The sequence below is a fragment of the Balaenoptera acutorostrata genome, chromosome X (genome assembly GCF_949987535.1).
Source record: "Balaenoptera acutorostrata chromosome X, mBalAcu1.1, whole genome shotgun sequence".
NCBI lineage: Eukaryota > Metazoa > Chordata > Mammalia > Artiodactyla > Balaenopteridae > Balaenoptera > Balaenoptera acutorostrata.
In genome coordinates this window covers 89,862,606-89,879,277 of record NC_080085.1, presented here as the reverse complement: position 1 = coordinate 89,879,277, position 16,672 = coordinate 89,862,606, and the positions used below count along the sequence as shown (strand labels likewise).

The 16,672-nt window shown below is 40.7% G+C and overlaps 1 protein-coding gene across 4 annotated transcripts; it reads left to right on the top strand.

The window, feature by feature from the left end:
* Positions 1-14,590: 14,590 nt before the first annotated feature.
* TCEAL2 (transcription elongation factor A like 2) lies at positions 14,591-16,672 on the top strand. 4 transcript variants are annotated; one of them, XM_057538437.1, is made up of 3 exons: positions 14,591-14,723; positions 15,262-15,336; positions 15,703-16,672. In XM_057538437.1, exon 3 carries the CDS (start codon positions 15,724-15,726, stop codon positions 16,351-16,353), a length of 630 nt encoding a protein of 209 aa, XP_057394420.1. In that variant the 5' UTR covers positions 14,591-14,723; positions 15,262-15,336; positions 15,703-15,723; the 3' UTR covers positions 16,354-16,672. The 4 variants fall into 4 exon arrangements, with proteins under 4 accessions (XP_057394420.1, XP_057394421.1, XP_057394418.1 ...); XM_057538438.1 differs by having other exon boundaries at positions 14,591-14,735; XM_057538435.1 differs by having other exon boundaries at positions 15,698-16,671.

Sequence of the window (16,672 nt, the reverse complement as noted above, 5' to 3'; positions counted from 1 at the left end):
ATTCATTTCTCAATGAACAACTGTGTTGCTTCTCCCTTTTGACTATTGTGAATAATGCTGCTATGAACATGGGAGTACAGATATCTGTTTAAACCTCTGCCCTCAATTCTTTTTTGAGTATATACCCAGAAGTGGAATTGCTGGAATATATGGTAATTATATGGATTTTTTTAAAGGAAATGACAGTTTCCCACAATAGCTGCACCAATTTACATTTCCACCAGCAGTGTACAACTGTTCCAATTTCTCCATATCCTCACCAACACATTATTTTCTGAGTTTCTTTTTATAGTAGCATCCTAATGAATGTGAAGTCATATCTCACTGTGGTCTGGGTTAGCATTTCTCTAACGTTGAGCATCTTTTTACATACTTTGGCCACTCATATGTCTTCTTTGAAGAAATGCCTATTCAAGTTCTTTGTCCAATTATTAGTTGGGTTCTTTTTGTTGTTGTTGAGTTGTACGAGTCCTTTATGTAGTCTCGATATTAACCCTTTATCAGATATATGATTTGCAAATATTTCCCAATCCTGTATGTTGCTTATTCACTCTCTTGATAGTGTTCCTTGATGCACAAATTATTTAATTTTGATTAATTCAAATTGTCTTAGTTCTGCTGCTATAACAAAATAATATAGACTGGGTAAATTAAACAATAAATACTTATTTCTCACGGTTCTGGAGGCTGGGATGTCCAAGATCAAGGTTTTGGCAGATTCAGTGTCTAGTGAGAGCTCTCTTCCTGGTTTGCAAATGGCTGATTTCTTGCTGTATCCTTACATGGTGGAGAGAGAGAGAGAGCTCTGGTCTCTTCCTCTTCTTATATGGAGAATGATCCCATCATAAAGGCTTCACCTCTGTGATCTCATCTAAATCTAATTAGCTCCCAAAGGCCCCATCTCCAAATGCCATCATATTGGGGATTAGGGCTTCAATATATGAATTTGGGAAGGACACAAACATTCAGTCCATAGTATTCCACCCCTGGTCCCCAAAATCTCATCTAAATAGTATCTAAATGAGATATGGGTGGGATTCTAGGTGTGATTCATCCTGAGGCAAGATTACTCTCCATCTGTGAACCTGTGAAACTGAATAATTTATGTGCTTCCAAAATACAATGTGGAACAGGTATAGGATAGACATTCTCATTCCAAAGGGAGAAATAGGAGATTAGAAAGGGGTGATGGGGGACTACCCTGGTGGCACAATGGTTAAGAATCTACCTGCAAATGCAGGGGACACGGGTTCGATCCCTGGTCCTGGAAGATCCCACATGCCGCGGAGCAACTAAGCCCATGTGCCACAACTACTGAGCCTGCGCTCTAGAGCCCATGAGCCACAACTGCTGAAGCACGTGCGCCTAGAGCCTGTGCTCTGCAACAAGAGAAGTCACTGCAATGAGAAGCCCGCGCACCACAATGAAGAGTAGCCCCTGCTCGCGCAACTAGAGAAAGCCCATGTGCAGCAACGAAGACCCAACACAGCCAAAAATAAATAAATAAAATAAATAAATGTATAAATAAAAAAGAAACGTCACATGCAAGAAGCACCATTAAAAAAAAAGAAAGAAAGAAAGAAAGGGGTGATGGGTCCCAAGCAGGTCAAAACCTAGCAAGGTAAATCCCATTACATCTTAAGGCATGAGAATAAACCTCTTTGGTTCCATGCTCTGTCCTTTGAAGTTTTGTTATTTTTCTGGAAAGTTCATCAGCCACTGCTTCATGTTTATTCCTGCACAGTGTCTTCTCAAAGCTCTTGTTTATTTTTTTTAGTTTTGAGTGTGCTATTGCTGTATTCACTGTTCTAAGATACATACTTTAAATGGGAAATGCCTGAGAGATCTCCTTCTAACCCCTCCTTGTTATTCGAATGTGACCTCAATAGGTTTCCAATATGTTCACTTTCCCTCTGACATGGGACACGACACCCAGAAAGGTCTTCCTGGCATTGAAGGACAAAAGGCCACTGAATCTAGCAAAACCTGACTCTTGATCAGTAATGCTTTCAGAGAAAAATTTTGATCAAAAGTGTGAAAATATGAAAACTAATAAACAAAAACCTCTTTTAAAATGGACTCAGGGAGCCAGAACGGAAAGCTCTCATGCCCTACCACTCAAAGTCAATTGCAGACCCAACAGAAAGAGAAGTAACTTTACATCCCCAATAGGAAGAAGGTTACTACTTTACTACCCAGCAGGAAGAAGGAAGAATATCTCCTTGCCTGGTACAGCTCAGCCAATGAGAGATTGTCACAGCTCAGCCAGTGAAAAGCCACTACACTTTGAACTCTCAATTTCCTCCAAAGGGCTCTTTGTATATAACAGCTCCTCCCAACTCCCCCTTCTACTCTACTAAAGAGCATTCCTCTCCTCTGTTCTCCAGACTTTGCCTGTGGTTTGCCATAGCTTACATGTCCCGAATTGCAATTCTTTGCTATTCCTGAATAAATCTATTCTGTTGGTAAAATAACTGGCTGTTTTGGGACTTCTCTGGTGGTCCGGTGGGTAAGACTCCATGATCCCAATGCAGGGGACCAAGGTTCGATCCCTGGTCAGGGAACTAGATCCCGCATGCATGCTGCAACTAAGAGTTCACATGCCACAAGTAAGAAGCCCACACACCACAACTAAAGATCCCGCATGCCACAATGAAGATCCCACATGCTGCAACTAAGACCCGGTGCAACCTAAAAAATAAATAAATAAATATTTAAAAAGTTAAAAACTGGCTGTTTTATTGTTTTAGGTCAACAGCACCAATTATCTAACTATTTTGTTTGTGCTTTGGGTGCCATATTCAATAAATAATTGCCATATTCAATGACATGAAGTTTTTCCCACCTTTTTCTTCCTTGGTGTTCAAAGTTTTAGTTCTTATGTTGAGATCTTTGATCCATTTTGAGTTAATTTTTATAAACGGTGTAAAGTAAGGGTCCAACTTCATTATTTTGCATGTGGATATCCAGTTTTCCCAGCACTATTTGTTGAAAAGGCAGTTTTCCCCCCATTGAATAGAAAGTAACTGGAATGAGAAATTCACTAGAGCACCTCATTGGTGGACTGGCTGATGAAACAGTCAGTGATATTGAAGATAGGCGAATAGAGATTTTTGAGTCTGAGAAACAAAAAATAAATAAAAAATGAAGAAAAGTATACAGACACAGAGAACCTTGAGACACCATCAAGCATACCAACATAGACATAATGAGAATACCAAAAAGAGATGAGAAAGAGAAAATGTCAGGAAAATACATTCGAAGATCAAATATGATGAAAAACACTAATCTATAACTGACTTCTAATCAGAAATCATGGTGATCAGAAGACAGTGACACATCATTTTCAGAATATGGAAACAAAATGACTGTCAACCAAAATTCCTTAACCAGAAAACTCTCCTTTAAAATTAAGGATTAATTAAGACTTTCCCAGATAACAAATACTGAGAGAATTTTAAAATATTTAGTACTGTTCTATAAGAAATACTAAACAGAATCCTTCAGGTTGAAATGAAAGGACACTAGATGGTAACTTGAGTCCACATGAAGAAATGAAGGGCACTGGCAAGGTAACTAACTAGGTAAATATAAAAGACAGAGTGGTAGGCCAAATAATGGCCTCCCAAAATATATGCATGTCCAAACTCTGTAACCTATGAATGTTACCCTATATGGCAAAAAGGGACTTTACATTTGTGATTAAGTTAAGGATCTTGAGATGCAGAGATTATTTGGATTATCTGGGTGGACCCTAAATGCAATCACAAGGGTTCTTATAAGAGAGAGACAGAAGGAAATTTTAAGCAGAAGAGGAAAAAAGTGATGTGATGATGGAAGCTGGGAGACATTTGAAGATGCTATGCTACTGGCTTTGGCGATGGAGGAAGGGGACACAGTCAAGGAATACAGCCCTAGAAGCTGGAAAAAGGCAAGAAAATGGATCCTCTCCTAAAGCCTCCAGAGGCAGTATAGCTCTGCTGATACCTTGGTTAAACCCCATGAAATTATTTCAAATTTATGAACTCCAGAATTATAAGAGAATAAATTTCTGTTGTTTTAAGCCAGTAAATTTGTTGTACTTTGTTACAGCAGCAATAGAAAATTAATAGACAGTATATGTATATTTGTTTACAACTCTTTCCTCTCCTATTTGATTTAAATAGGATAATTATAAAACAGTGTTCATGGGCTTATGATGGCTAAAGATGTGGTTTCCATGACAATAATACCACAAAAGAGGAAGGAGGGAATGCAGGTATATCAGAAAATACTTTTTTATACCATTGAAATTAAGTTAGAATTGACAAAAGTAGATTGTTTTAATCTAAGATATTAATTTTAATCCCTAGGGTAACCACTAAGAAAATAATTTTTTAAATATTGTTAAAGAAGCATCAAGATAATTAAAATGGCACAAAGATATTTTTCTATCTTTAAAAAAGAATCAATAGTGGAGAAACAGAGGAATAAAAAAGGCAGAAGACATATAAAAACAGATAATAAAATGGCAGATATAAATCCTACCTTATCCATGTTTATATTAAATGCAAATTGATTAAATGCTCCATTCAAAGGGAAAAATTTAGCAGAAAGGGAAAAAAAAGCATTATCCAATTATACACTATCTAGAAGAAAAACATTTTAGGTTCAAAGAAAGAAATAGAATGAAAGTGAAAAGACAGAAAAATATATACCATGCAAAGGGTAACAAAAAAGGAGTGGCTATTTTTAATAGCAGATAAAATAGACTTTAATACAAAAAATGTTACTGGAGAACGAGAAAGGTGTTTATAATGATAACAAGATCAATCCATAAGGAATATAAAAAAATGAACATATTTAAAGCAAAAACTGACAGAGTAAAAGGAAAAAACAGACACTTTGATGATAACAACTGCAGACTTAAAAAAGACAATATCAAAATTTGATGGAACAAGTAGAAAGAATATCAACAAAGAAATAGGACAATTGAATAAAACTACAAACCAACTAGAATAACAGACACCTACAGAATACTCCAAGCAACATCAGAATATACATTCTTGTCAAGCACCCATGGAGCATTCTCCTGGATAGATCATATACTAGGCCATAATAAAATCCTATATAAACTTAAAAGGATTGAAATCATACAAAGAATATTCTCTGATCATAATGGAATTAAATTAGTAATCAACAACATAAGGAAATCTGGAAAAGCTACAAATACATAGAAATTAAACAGTATACCTCCATTTAATCAGAAGAAAGCATAAGAGAAATTATAAAGTACTTTGAGATGAATAAAAACAAAAACACAACATACCAAAACATATGGGATGTAGTTAAACAGTGCTTAGAGGGAAATTTATAGCTTTAAATTCTTATATAAAGAGAGATGAAAATCTGAAATCAATCATTTAAATTTCTACCTTGATGTAGCTTATAAGAAGGCTGGCAAGGATGTAGGTAATGGGAACTCTCCTACACTGCTAGTAGGAGTGTAAAGTAAAACAATCAATTTTGCAAAATGAGGAGATTAACCAAGATGGCGGAGTAGAAGGACGTGCTCTCACTCCCTCTTGCGAGAGCACCAGACCCACAACTGGCTGCTGGACAATCATTGACAGGAAGACCCTGGACTTCACCAAGGAGGACACCCCACGTCCAAGGACAGAGGAGAAGCCACAGTGAGACGGTAGGAGGGGCGCAATCAGAGTAAAATCAAATCCCATAACTGCTGGGTGGGTGACTCACAGACTGGCGAACACTTATACCACAGAAGTCCACCCACTGGAGTGAAGGTTCTGAGCCCCACCTCAGGCTTCCCAACCTGGGGGTCCGGCAAAGGGAGGAGGAATTCCTAGAGAATCAGACTTTGAAGTCTAGTGGGAATTGATTGCAGGACTGTGACAGGACTGGGGGAAACAGAGACCCCACTCTTGGAGGGCACACACAAAGTAATGTGTGCATCGGGACCCAGGGGAAGGAGCAGTGACCCTGGGGGAGACTGAACCAGACGTACCTGCTGGTGTTGGGGGGTCTCCTGCAGAGGCGAGTGGTGGCTCTGTTTCACCATGGGGATAAGGACACTGGCAGCAGAGGTCCTGGGAAGTTCTCCTTGGCGTGAGCCCTCCCAGAGTCTGCCATTAACCCCACCAAAGAGCACGGGTAGGCTCCAGTGTTGGGTTGCCTCAGGCAAAACAACCAACAGGGAGGGAACCCAGCCCCACCCATCAACAGTCAAGTGGATTAAGGTTTTACTGGGCTCTGATCGCCACAGCAACAGGGAGGGAACCCAGCCCCACCCATCAACAGTCAAGTGGATTAAGGTTTTACTGAGCTCTGACCGCCACAGCAACAGTCAGCTCTACCCACCACCAGAGCCTCCCATCAAGCCTCTTAGATAGCCTCAACCACCAGAGGGCAGACAACAGAAGCAAGAAAAACTACAATCCTGCAGCCTGTGGACCAAAAACCACAGTTACAGAAAGACAGAGAAGATGAAAAGGCAGAGGGCTATGTACCAGATGAAGGAACAAGAAAAAACCCCAGAAAAACAACTAAATGAAGTGGAGATAGGCAACCTTCCAGAAAAAGAATTCAGAATAATGATAGTGAAGATGATCCAGGACCTCGGAATAAGAATGGAGGCAAAGATTGAGAAGATGCAAGAAATGATTAACAAAGACCTAGAAGAATTAAAGAACAAACAAACAGAGATGACCAATACAATAACTGAAATGAAAACTACACTAGAAGGAATCAATAGCAGAATAACTGAGGCAGAAGAACGGATAAGTGACCTGGAAGACAGAATGGTGGAATTCACTGCTGCGGAACAGACTAAAGAAAAAAGAATAAAAAGAAATGAAGACAGCCTAAGAGACCTCTGGGACAACATTAAACGCAACAACATTCGCATTATAGGGGTCCCAGAAGGAGAAGAGAGAGAGAAAGGACCAGAGAAAATATTTGAAGAGATTATAATCGAAAACTTCCCTAACATGGGAAAGGAAATAGCCACCCAAGTCCAGGAAGCGCAGAGAGTCCCATACAGAATAAACCCAAGGAGAAACACGCCGAGACACATAGTAATCAAAGTGGCAAAAATTAAAGACAAAGAAAAATTATTGAAAGCAGCAAGGGAAAAACGACAAATAACATACAAGGGAACCCCCATAAGGTTAACAGCTGATTTCTCAGCAGAAACTCTGCAAGCCAGAAGGGAGTGGCATGAAATACTTAAAGTGATGAAAGGGAAGAACCTACAACCAAGATTACTCTACCCAGCAAGGATCTCATTTAGATTTGATGGAGAAATCAAAAGCTTTACAGACAAGCAAAAGCTAAGAGAATTCAGCACCACCAAACCAGCTCTACAACAAATGCTAAAGGAACTTCTCTAAGTGGGAAACACAAGAGAAGAAAAGGACCTACAAAAACAAACCCAAAACAATTAAGAAAATGGTCATAGGAACATACATATCGATAATTACCTTAAACGTGAATGGATTAAATGCCCCAACCAAAATATATAGACTGGTTGAATGGATACAAAAACAAGACCCATATATATGCTGTCTACAAGAGACCCACTTCAGACCTAGGGACACATACAGACTGAAAGTGAGGGGATGGAAAAAGATATTCCATGCAAATGGAAATCAAAAGAAAGCTGGAGTAGCTATACTCATATCAGATAAAATAGACTTTAAAATAAAGAATGTTACAAGAGACAAGGAAGGACACTACATAATGATCCAGGGATCAATCCAAGAAGAAGATATAACAATTATAAATATATATGCACCCAACATAGGAGCACCTCAATACATAAGGCAACTGCTAACAGCTATAAAAGAGGAAATCGACAGTAACACAATAATAGTGGGGGACTTTAACACCTCACTTACACCAATGGACAGATCATCCAAAATGAAAATAAATAAGGAAACAGAAGCTTTAAATGACACAATAGACCAGATAGATTTAATTGATATATATAGGACATTCCATCCAAAAACGGCAGATTACACGTTCTTCTCAAGTGCACACGGAACATTCTCCAGGATAGATCACATCTTGGGTCACAAATCAAGCCTCAGTAAATTTAAGAAAATTGAAATCATATCAAGCATCTTTTCTGACCACAACGCTATGAGATTAGAAATGAATTACAGGGAAAAAAACGTAAAAAAGACAAACACATGGAGGCTAAACAATACGTTACTAAATAACCAAGAGATCACTGAAGAAATCAAACAGGAAATAAAAAAATACCTAGAGACAAATGACAATGAAAACACGACGACCCAAAACCTATGGGATGCAGCAAAAGCGGTTCTAAGAGGGAAGTTTATAGCTATACAAGCCTACCTAAAGAAACAAGAAAAATCTCAAGTAAACAATCTAACTTTACACCTAAAGAAACTAGAGAAAGAAGAACAAACAAAACCCAAAGTTAGCAGAAGGAAAGAAATCATAAAGATCAGAGCAGAAATAAATGAAATAGAAACAAAGAAAACAATAGCAAAGATCAATACAACTAAAAGTTGGTTCTTTGAGAAGATAAACAAAATTGATAAGCCATTAGCCAGACTCATCAAGAAAAAGAGGGAGAGGACTCAAATCAATAAAATCAGAAATGAAAAAGGAGAAGTTACAACAGACACCGCAGAAATACAAAACATCCTAAGAGACTACTACAAGCAACTTTATGCCAATAAAATGGACAACCTGGAAGAAATGGACAAATTCTTAGAAAGGTATAACCTTCCAAGACTGAACCAGGAAGAAACAGAAAATATCAACAGACCAATCACAAGTAATGAAATTGAAACTGTGATTAAAAATCTTCCAACAAACAAAAGTCCAGGACCAGATGGCTTCACAGGTGAATTCTATCAAACATTTAGAGAAGAGCTAACACCCATCCTTCTCAAACTCTTCCAAAAAATTGCAGAGGAAGGAACTCTCCCAAACTCATTCTATGAGGCCACCATCACCCTGATACCAAAACCAGACAAAGACACTACAAAAAAAGAAAATTACAGACCAATATCACTGATGAATATAGATGCAAAAATCCTCAACAAAATACTAGCAAACAGAAACCAACAACAGATTAAAAGGATCATACACCACGATCAAGTGGGATTTATCCCAGGGATGCAAGGATTCTTCAATATACGCAAATCAATCAATGTGATACACCATATTAACAAATTGAAGAATAAAAACCATATGATCATCTCAATAGATGCAGAAAAAGCTTTTGACAAAATTCAACACCCATTTATGATAAAAACTCTCCAGAAAGTGGGCATAGAGGGAACCTACCTCAACATAATAAAGGCCATATATGACAAACCCACAGCAAACATCATTCTCAATGGTGAAAAACTGAAAGCATTTCCTCTAAGATCAGGAACGGGACAAGGATGTCCACTCTCACCACTATTATTCAACATAGTTCTGGAAGTCCTAGCCACGGCAATCAGAGAAGAAAAAGAAATAAAAGGAATACAAATTGGAAAAGAAGAAGTAAAACTGTCACTGTTTGCGGATGACATGATACTATACATAGAGAATCCTAAAACTGCCACCAGAAAACTGCTAGAGCTAATTAATGAATATGGTAAAGTTGCAGGTTACAAAATTAATGCACAGAAATCTCTTGCATTCCTATACACTAATGATGAAAAATCTGAAAGAGAAATTATGGAAACACTCCCATTTACCATTGCAACAAAAAGAATAAAATACCTAGGAATAAACCTACCTAGGGAGACAAAAGACCTGTATGCAGAAAACTATAAGACACTGATGAAAGAAATTAAAGATGATACCAACAGATGGAGAGATATACCATGTTCTTGGATTGGAAGAATCAACATTGTGAAAATGAGTATACTACCCAAAGCAATCTACAGATTCAATGCAATCCCTATCAAATTACCAATGGCATTTTTTACGGAGCTAGAACAAATCATCTTAAAATTTGTATGGAGACACAAAAGACCCCGAATAGCCAAAGCAGTCTTGAGGCAAAAAAATGGAGCTGGAGGAATCAGACTCCCTGACTTCAGACTATACTACAAAGCTACAGTAATCAAGACAATATGGTACTGGCACAAAAACAGAAACATAGATCAATGGAACAAGATAGAAAGCCCAGAGATTAACCCACGCACCTATGGTCAACTAATCTATGACAAAGGAGGCAAAGATATACAATGGAGAAAAGACAGTCTCTTCAATAAGTGGTGCTGGGAAAACTGGACAGCCACATGTAAAAGAATGAAATTAGAATACTCCCTAACACCATACACAAAAATAAACTCAAAATGGATTAGAGACCTAAATATAAGACTGGACACTATAAAACTCTTAGAGGAAAACATAGGAAGAACACTCTTTGACATAAATCACAGCAAGATCTTTTTCGATCCACCTCCTAGAGTAATGGAAATAAAAACAAAAATAAACAAGTGGGACCTAATGAAACTTCAAAGCTTTTGCACAGCAAAGGAAACCATAAACAAGACGAAAAGACAACCCTCAGAATGGGAGAAAATATTTGCAAATGAATCAACGGACAAAGGATTAATCTCCAAAATATATAAACAGCTCATTCAGCTCAATATCAAAGAAACAAACACCCCAATCCAAAAATGGGCAGAAGACCTAAATAGACATTTCTCCAAAGAAGACATACAGACGGCCACGAAGCACATGAAAAGATGCTCAACATCACTAATTATTAGAGAAATGCAAATCAAAACTACAATGAGGTATCACCTCACTCCTGTTAGAATGGGCATCATCAGAAAATCTACAAACAACAAATGCTGGAGAGGGTGTGGAGAAAAGGGAACCCTCTTGCACTGTTGGTGGGAATGTAAATTGATACAGCCACTATGGAGAACAATATGGAGGTTCCTTAAAAAACTAAAAATAGAATTACCATATGACCCAGCAATCCCACTACTGGGCATATACCCAGAGAAAACCGTAATTCAAAAAGACACGTGCACCCGAATGTTCATTGCAGCACTATTTACAATAGCCAGGTCATGGAAGCAACCTAAATGCCCATCAACAGACGAATGGATAAAGAAGTTGTGGTACATATATACGATGGAATATTATTCAGCCATAAAAAGGAACGAAATTGAGTCATTTGTTGAGAAGTGGATGGATCTAGAGACTGTCATACAGAGTGAAGTAAGTCAGAAAGAGAAAAACAAATATCGTATGTTAATGCATGTATGTGGAACGTAGAAAAATGGTACAGATGAGCCAGTTTGCAGGGCAGAAGTTGAGACACACATGTAGAGAATGGACATATGGACACCAAGGGGGGAAAACTGCGATGAGGTGGGGATGGTGATGTGCTGAATTGGGCGATTGGGATTGACATGTATACACTGATGTGTATAAAACTGATGCCTAATAAGAACCTGCAGTATAAAAAAACAAACAAAACAACTAATACTAAACTTTCATTGGGTTATTTGTATGGAAATATGTTAATATAAATGTTTCAGACATTACATGAAATTTCTAAAAATCTTAAAAAAAAAAAAAAAATTTCTACCTTAAAACACTAGAAAAAGAAAAGCAGCTTAAACCCAAAGAAATCAGACAATTAGAGTGGATATAAATGAAATAGAGAATAGAAAAACAATGGAGAACATTATTAAAACGAAAAGCAGCTTCTTTAAAAATATTTTTTTTTAAAAAAACCTACAAACCTATAAGTAGACTGCCAAGGGAATAAGGATGAGGATTCAAATTAACGAAATCAGGAATGAAACAGTGGACATCACTCTCAATTCTATGGGTTTAAAAAGGATTATAGGATAATACTATGAACAACTGTATGACAACAAATAAGACCAGATAGATGAAATGGACAAATTCACATAAAGACACAAACTACCAAACTTGACAAATAGAAATAGAAAGAAAAGTAACATTACTGAAAGTGGCAGGGTATGGAACTCCAGGACTTCATCCCCTGGCCCCCAAAAGCAGTTAATAAACTGGTAAAAACTATCAGAATCAACTTTTGCAGAACTCTGGAATCTAGTCAAAAAAATTACAACTGGGGGAAATTTGGTGCAGAAAGAAGCTCCTGCTTTGTGGCAAGATATTTTAAACTGCCTGTTTACCATCATCCATGCCCCAAATTGGCAGTAGTTTGTGGATGGCAGCCCACTATCCTGGTTAAGATTGCTAGTGACAGGAGGAGGAATTTGGATCCTATTCTCATAGAATTGTGTTTGATCTTGGTCTGTCTGGTGGCGGCCTCAAGGACAAGCACAAAATTTCCCTTTGTCACAGTAGACTGAGAGCATTCCCAGGACTGGAGCTGGAACAGTAGCTTCCTGGGTGGCATTTGCCAAAAGTATTTAAAGTCATAGGTATTGGCCACAGCAGCCTGGGGCAAGGAACAACATTTGGGATAAGCAAGAGACAGACTGAGAAGCCTAGGTAGGAAGTGTTAGGGAAAAGAGATACATGGCGAAACAAGCACTTTTAAACAGTCACATATACTGGGGAATCAAGAAGCTTATGTACATGCCCGAGATTGAACACATGCTGAGAAAAGGCCACAGAAGACCCTAAGCATTCACCTTAGTTGGCCTTCAGGCTCTGCACAAGCAGAAAGTAAAGCATTTAAAAAGTGCTCCAGCACAGAGCTCATCTGTAAAGACTGGGAAAGTAGTTTCTTTTTTCTTTTGTTGGCTATAGGCATTTAAAGTAACTCTGTCCGAACACCAGTTGACCACCGAGCTAATGAAACACAGACTTCAGTGGCCAAATATGACCAAAAATGCAGAATTTAAAAAAGTATTTTTTAAAAGTCTCTAAACAAGGAAACAATAACCCACAACAGAGAGCAACAAATCCTGTGAAGTGGGGGAATCTGATTTCTAGAGTTGACACTTGCTAATATTCAAAACACTCAGATTCCAACACAAATTATGAGGTATATAAAGAAATGAGAAAGTATGCTCCATTCACAGGAAATTTAAAAAATTATTAGAAACTGACTGAGAAAGTTCATGTATTGGACTAACTAGGCAAAGATTTAGATGAATTGTCTTAAATATGCTCAAAGAGCTAGAGGAAACCCTGGACAATGGACTAAAGGAAATGAGAAGAATGCCTCAGAAGATATAGAATATCAGTAGAGAGATAGAATATAAAGAGAATGAAACTATGAAAAGAAACTAAACAGAACTTCTGGAGCTTAAAAGTACAATAACTACAATGAAGAGCTCAGTAGAGGGGTTCAACAGCATGTTTGAGCAGGGAGAAGAATTAATAAGCTAACTTGAGGACAGGTCAATTGAGATCCTTCAGTCTGAGCAGCAGAAAGTGAAAAGAATGAACAAAAATGAACAAAACCTAAGAGACCCATGAGACACCATCAAGCATACTAACATATTCACGATGGGAATCCAAGAAGCAGAAGAGAGATAGAAAGGGGCGGAAAGAATTTTTGAACAAATAATGGATGAAAATTACTCAAATTAGAAGAGAGACAATAATCTGTGCATCCAAGAAGTTCATTAATTCCAATCAGGATAAACTTAAAGAGATCCAAACCAAGACACCGTATAGTCATATCATCAAAACCAAATATATGGCACTACACTGTAGCAACTATAATATTATCAATTTTCTAGTTTTTGAGTTGGGTCGTGGTTTCACAAGTGTGAAAGAGGAAAGGGAAGGGAAGGGATGGAAGGGATGGAAGGAAAGGAAAGAGGGTCAACACGGGTCAATGATAAGAGTAAGCTGTGAACCAAGGATTTTGATGAATCTGTTCATCTGTGGTCCATAATTTTAAATGTTTTAATGCATCCTTTTTTCTTTTTTAACATTTTAGCTGTCTGACATTCTCTCTAGATGGGAATAGGTTAAATGTTGGAGTGCAAGTTTCCAGTGTGGAGAGAAGTGAACAGAGAAGGTGAGAAGTAAGTTGGTAAAATCAGTTTGGGGTTATGGATTTTGAGGTCCCTCAGGGACATTCAGGCGGTGGTGTCCAATAGACAGTTGGCAAAGAAGGTCTGAGACTCAAGGGAGGGAATAACCTGGATATGTAGATTTGGGAATCATCTGTGTTTAGAGGGAAATGAACAGAGACCAGCCAGGAAGAGAGAACACGTGGGCCGAGAAGAGCAGAGGCTCAGGACGTAGCTGCTACTAAAGGAGGCAGCGCAGCTTCCTGGCGGACACCACCACCAGCGCTCTGGAGTCAGGCGGAGCTGGTCTTGAAAGCGGGCTGTGGGGCTCCGTGTGGAGCGCTCTTGGAGAAGTCGGGTACCCTGCCTGTGATCAGCTGTCACAACTGGGGATAAAGGGCATCTCAGAGGGATGCTGAGCGAGGACCTGAGAGGCGCCAGGTAAAGCACCTGCATTCAGGAAGCCTCCCCCGACCTGCTCTGTCGGTAACTCCTCCTTCTCCAACCACCCCGCCCCCCCCACAGTCCTCAGCTGTACGGTCCTTCTGGGATGGGGGTGACGGGCGGGGTGCAGGCGGAGACCGAGCTCCGGTGACGTGGCGCTCACGTGACTGGCCGGGCACCCTGCAATCGGGTCCCGGCGCCGTCCGCTCGCGTTGCCCGCGCGGAACCAGCTCCCGGAGCTGCCCAGGCGGCGGGCGAGGGGCGAGCGGGCTTAGGCGAGCCAGAGGAGGCGCAGGCCCGGCCCGGGCGCTGCAGGTCAGTGTGAAGGTGGGCGCAGCTGGCGGCCCGGGTTGGGGTGGAAGCGGGTGGGACTAGGATCCGGGAGCAGCGAGGAGAGGGGAAGGGATCCCGAGATGGGTGAGGAGGGGCACGGGGCGCGGCGTGGGCAGGTGGGGAGGGAGGACCCTGCAACTGGCCCCGCCGCCTCCTCGACGCCCCTCCTCTGCGCCCTCCATCCATTTTCTAGCCTGAAATGGGGTTGCGGGGACCGGGGGCGGGGAGCAGTGCGACCGTGAAACGTAGACAAATTCTGCAAATAACCCCCCTCTCACACTCTGAGCCTATGAGGAAATACTGATCTCAGCGTAAAGGGGTGGGGGCGGGGCGGGATGCCTGCCGGGGAGCGGTCCCAGCGACCCAAACAGTTTGTAAAGCATCCTGGTCTGGTCCTGAGGCCTGACAAAAAGATATGGCGACTGAGGTGCGGGGTCAGGGGAGGTGGGGGAGGCAACGGTGGATGAGGAGGGCCCCGATTGCGTCCTCGGAGCTCCCAGCCCCTTCTGTCTGTCTGCAGGTCTGTGAGGCTGTTGTTGTTCCCAGCATTCTGCTAGGCTACAATAAGAGGAGAAATTTGTCCAGATCCCTGCAGGTCAGTGAAGGAGAGGGCACTGGACAGGGACCCAGAGGGGTGGGGAGTGTGGAGGGCACGGCCCGGGCAGAATTGGGGGCCCCACTGCCCACTTCCCAACACATTTACACACACTCTGCCATGCTGAGCAAGCGTAGGGAAAAATGGCAGGGTCTGTCTGGGAAATGGTTGGCTCACGTGTGCACGAGGAATGGTGGGGTAGAGGGTGGGAAGAAGGCACACTAGGAGGGCCGGGCCAGGTCCGGGGACCCCTGACAAGGGGCGAGAAGCGACTGCTACTATCCGGACCTGCATTCCATCCCCAAGCCCTCAGTCTTCCTTCTTTCCTCTTTGTCTTCTCTTCCGCCTGCCCCATCCCCAGGACAGGAAAAGGAGGGGACACTCAACATGGAAAAACTCTGCAGTGAAAATGAAGCAAAGCCTGAGAACCAAGGCAAGATGGAAAACAAAGAACAGCCACTGGATGTGGGAAAGCCGGGAGTAGCTTGTACTGTGGAAGACAAGGAAAAGTTAGAAAACCAGGGAAGGACAGATCTCAAGGGAAAGACAGAAGATGAGGAAGTACTAAAGGATAAGGAAAAGCCAGAGAGTGAGGCAAAGCCAAAAGAAAGAAATCCAGAGAGTGAGGGAAAGCCAGTAAGTGAGGGAAAGCCAGTGAGCGAGGGAAAGCCAAAAGAAGAAAAGCCAGCCAGCGAACCAAGGGCTGCAGGAAAGCGCCCAGCTGGGGATGATGTACCCAGGAAGGCCAAAAGAAAAACCAACAAGGGGCTGGCTCAGTGTCTCAAGGAATACAAGGAGGCCATACACGATATGCATTTGAGCAATGAAGAGATGATAAGAGAATTTGACGAGATGGCCAGGGTGGAGGATGAGGTGAAGAAAACCAGACAGAAATTGGGGGGGTTTATGTGGATGCAAAAAAGTTTACAGGACCCCTTCCACCCGAGGGGCCCAAGGGAACTCAGGGGTGGCTGCAGGGCCCCACAAAGGGGCTTTGAAGACATTCCTTTTGTGTAGTGCCCCTGGCAGGCATTTGCAAGGCCTTGTGCTTTATTTAACCTTATGCTAATACTATGCTTTAGGCATCACTCTTGTTATCAACAACCTTTTGATCCAACTAGAGTACTCTGTCAGTAGGGGATTTTTACCCATGTGCATTACAAAGGCATTATGATTCTTGGAAAAATAAAGCAGCTTATAATATCATCTACAGAATCGGTCCACTTTTGTAAAAGAACAGAATTTTATATAGTACATCTATGCACAGGAAAAATAGAAAACTTTGTTCACTAAAAGGTTAACAGTGGTTTTATGAGTTGTGAGATTGTGGGTGATT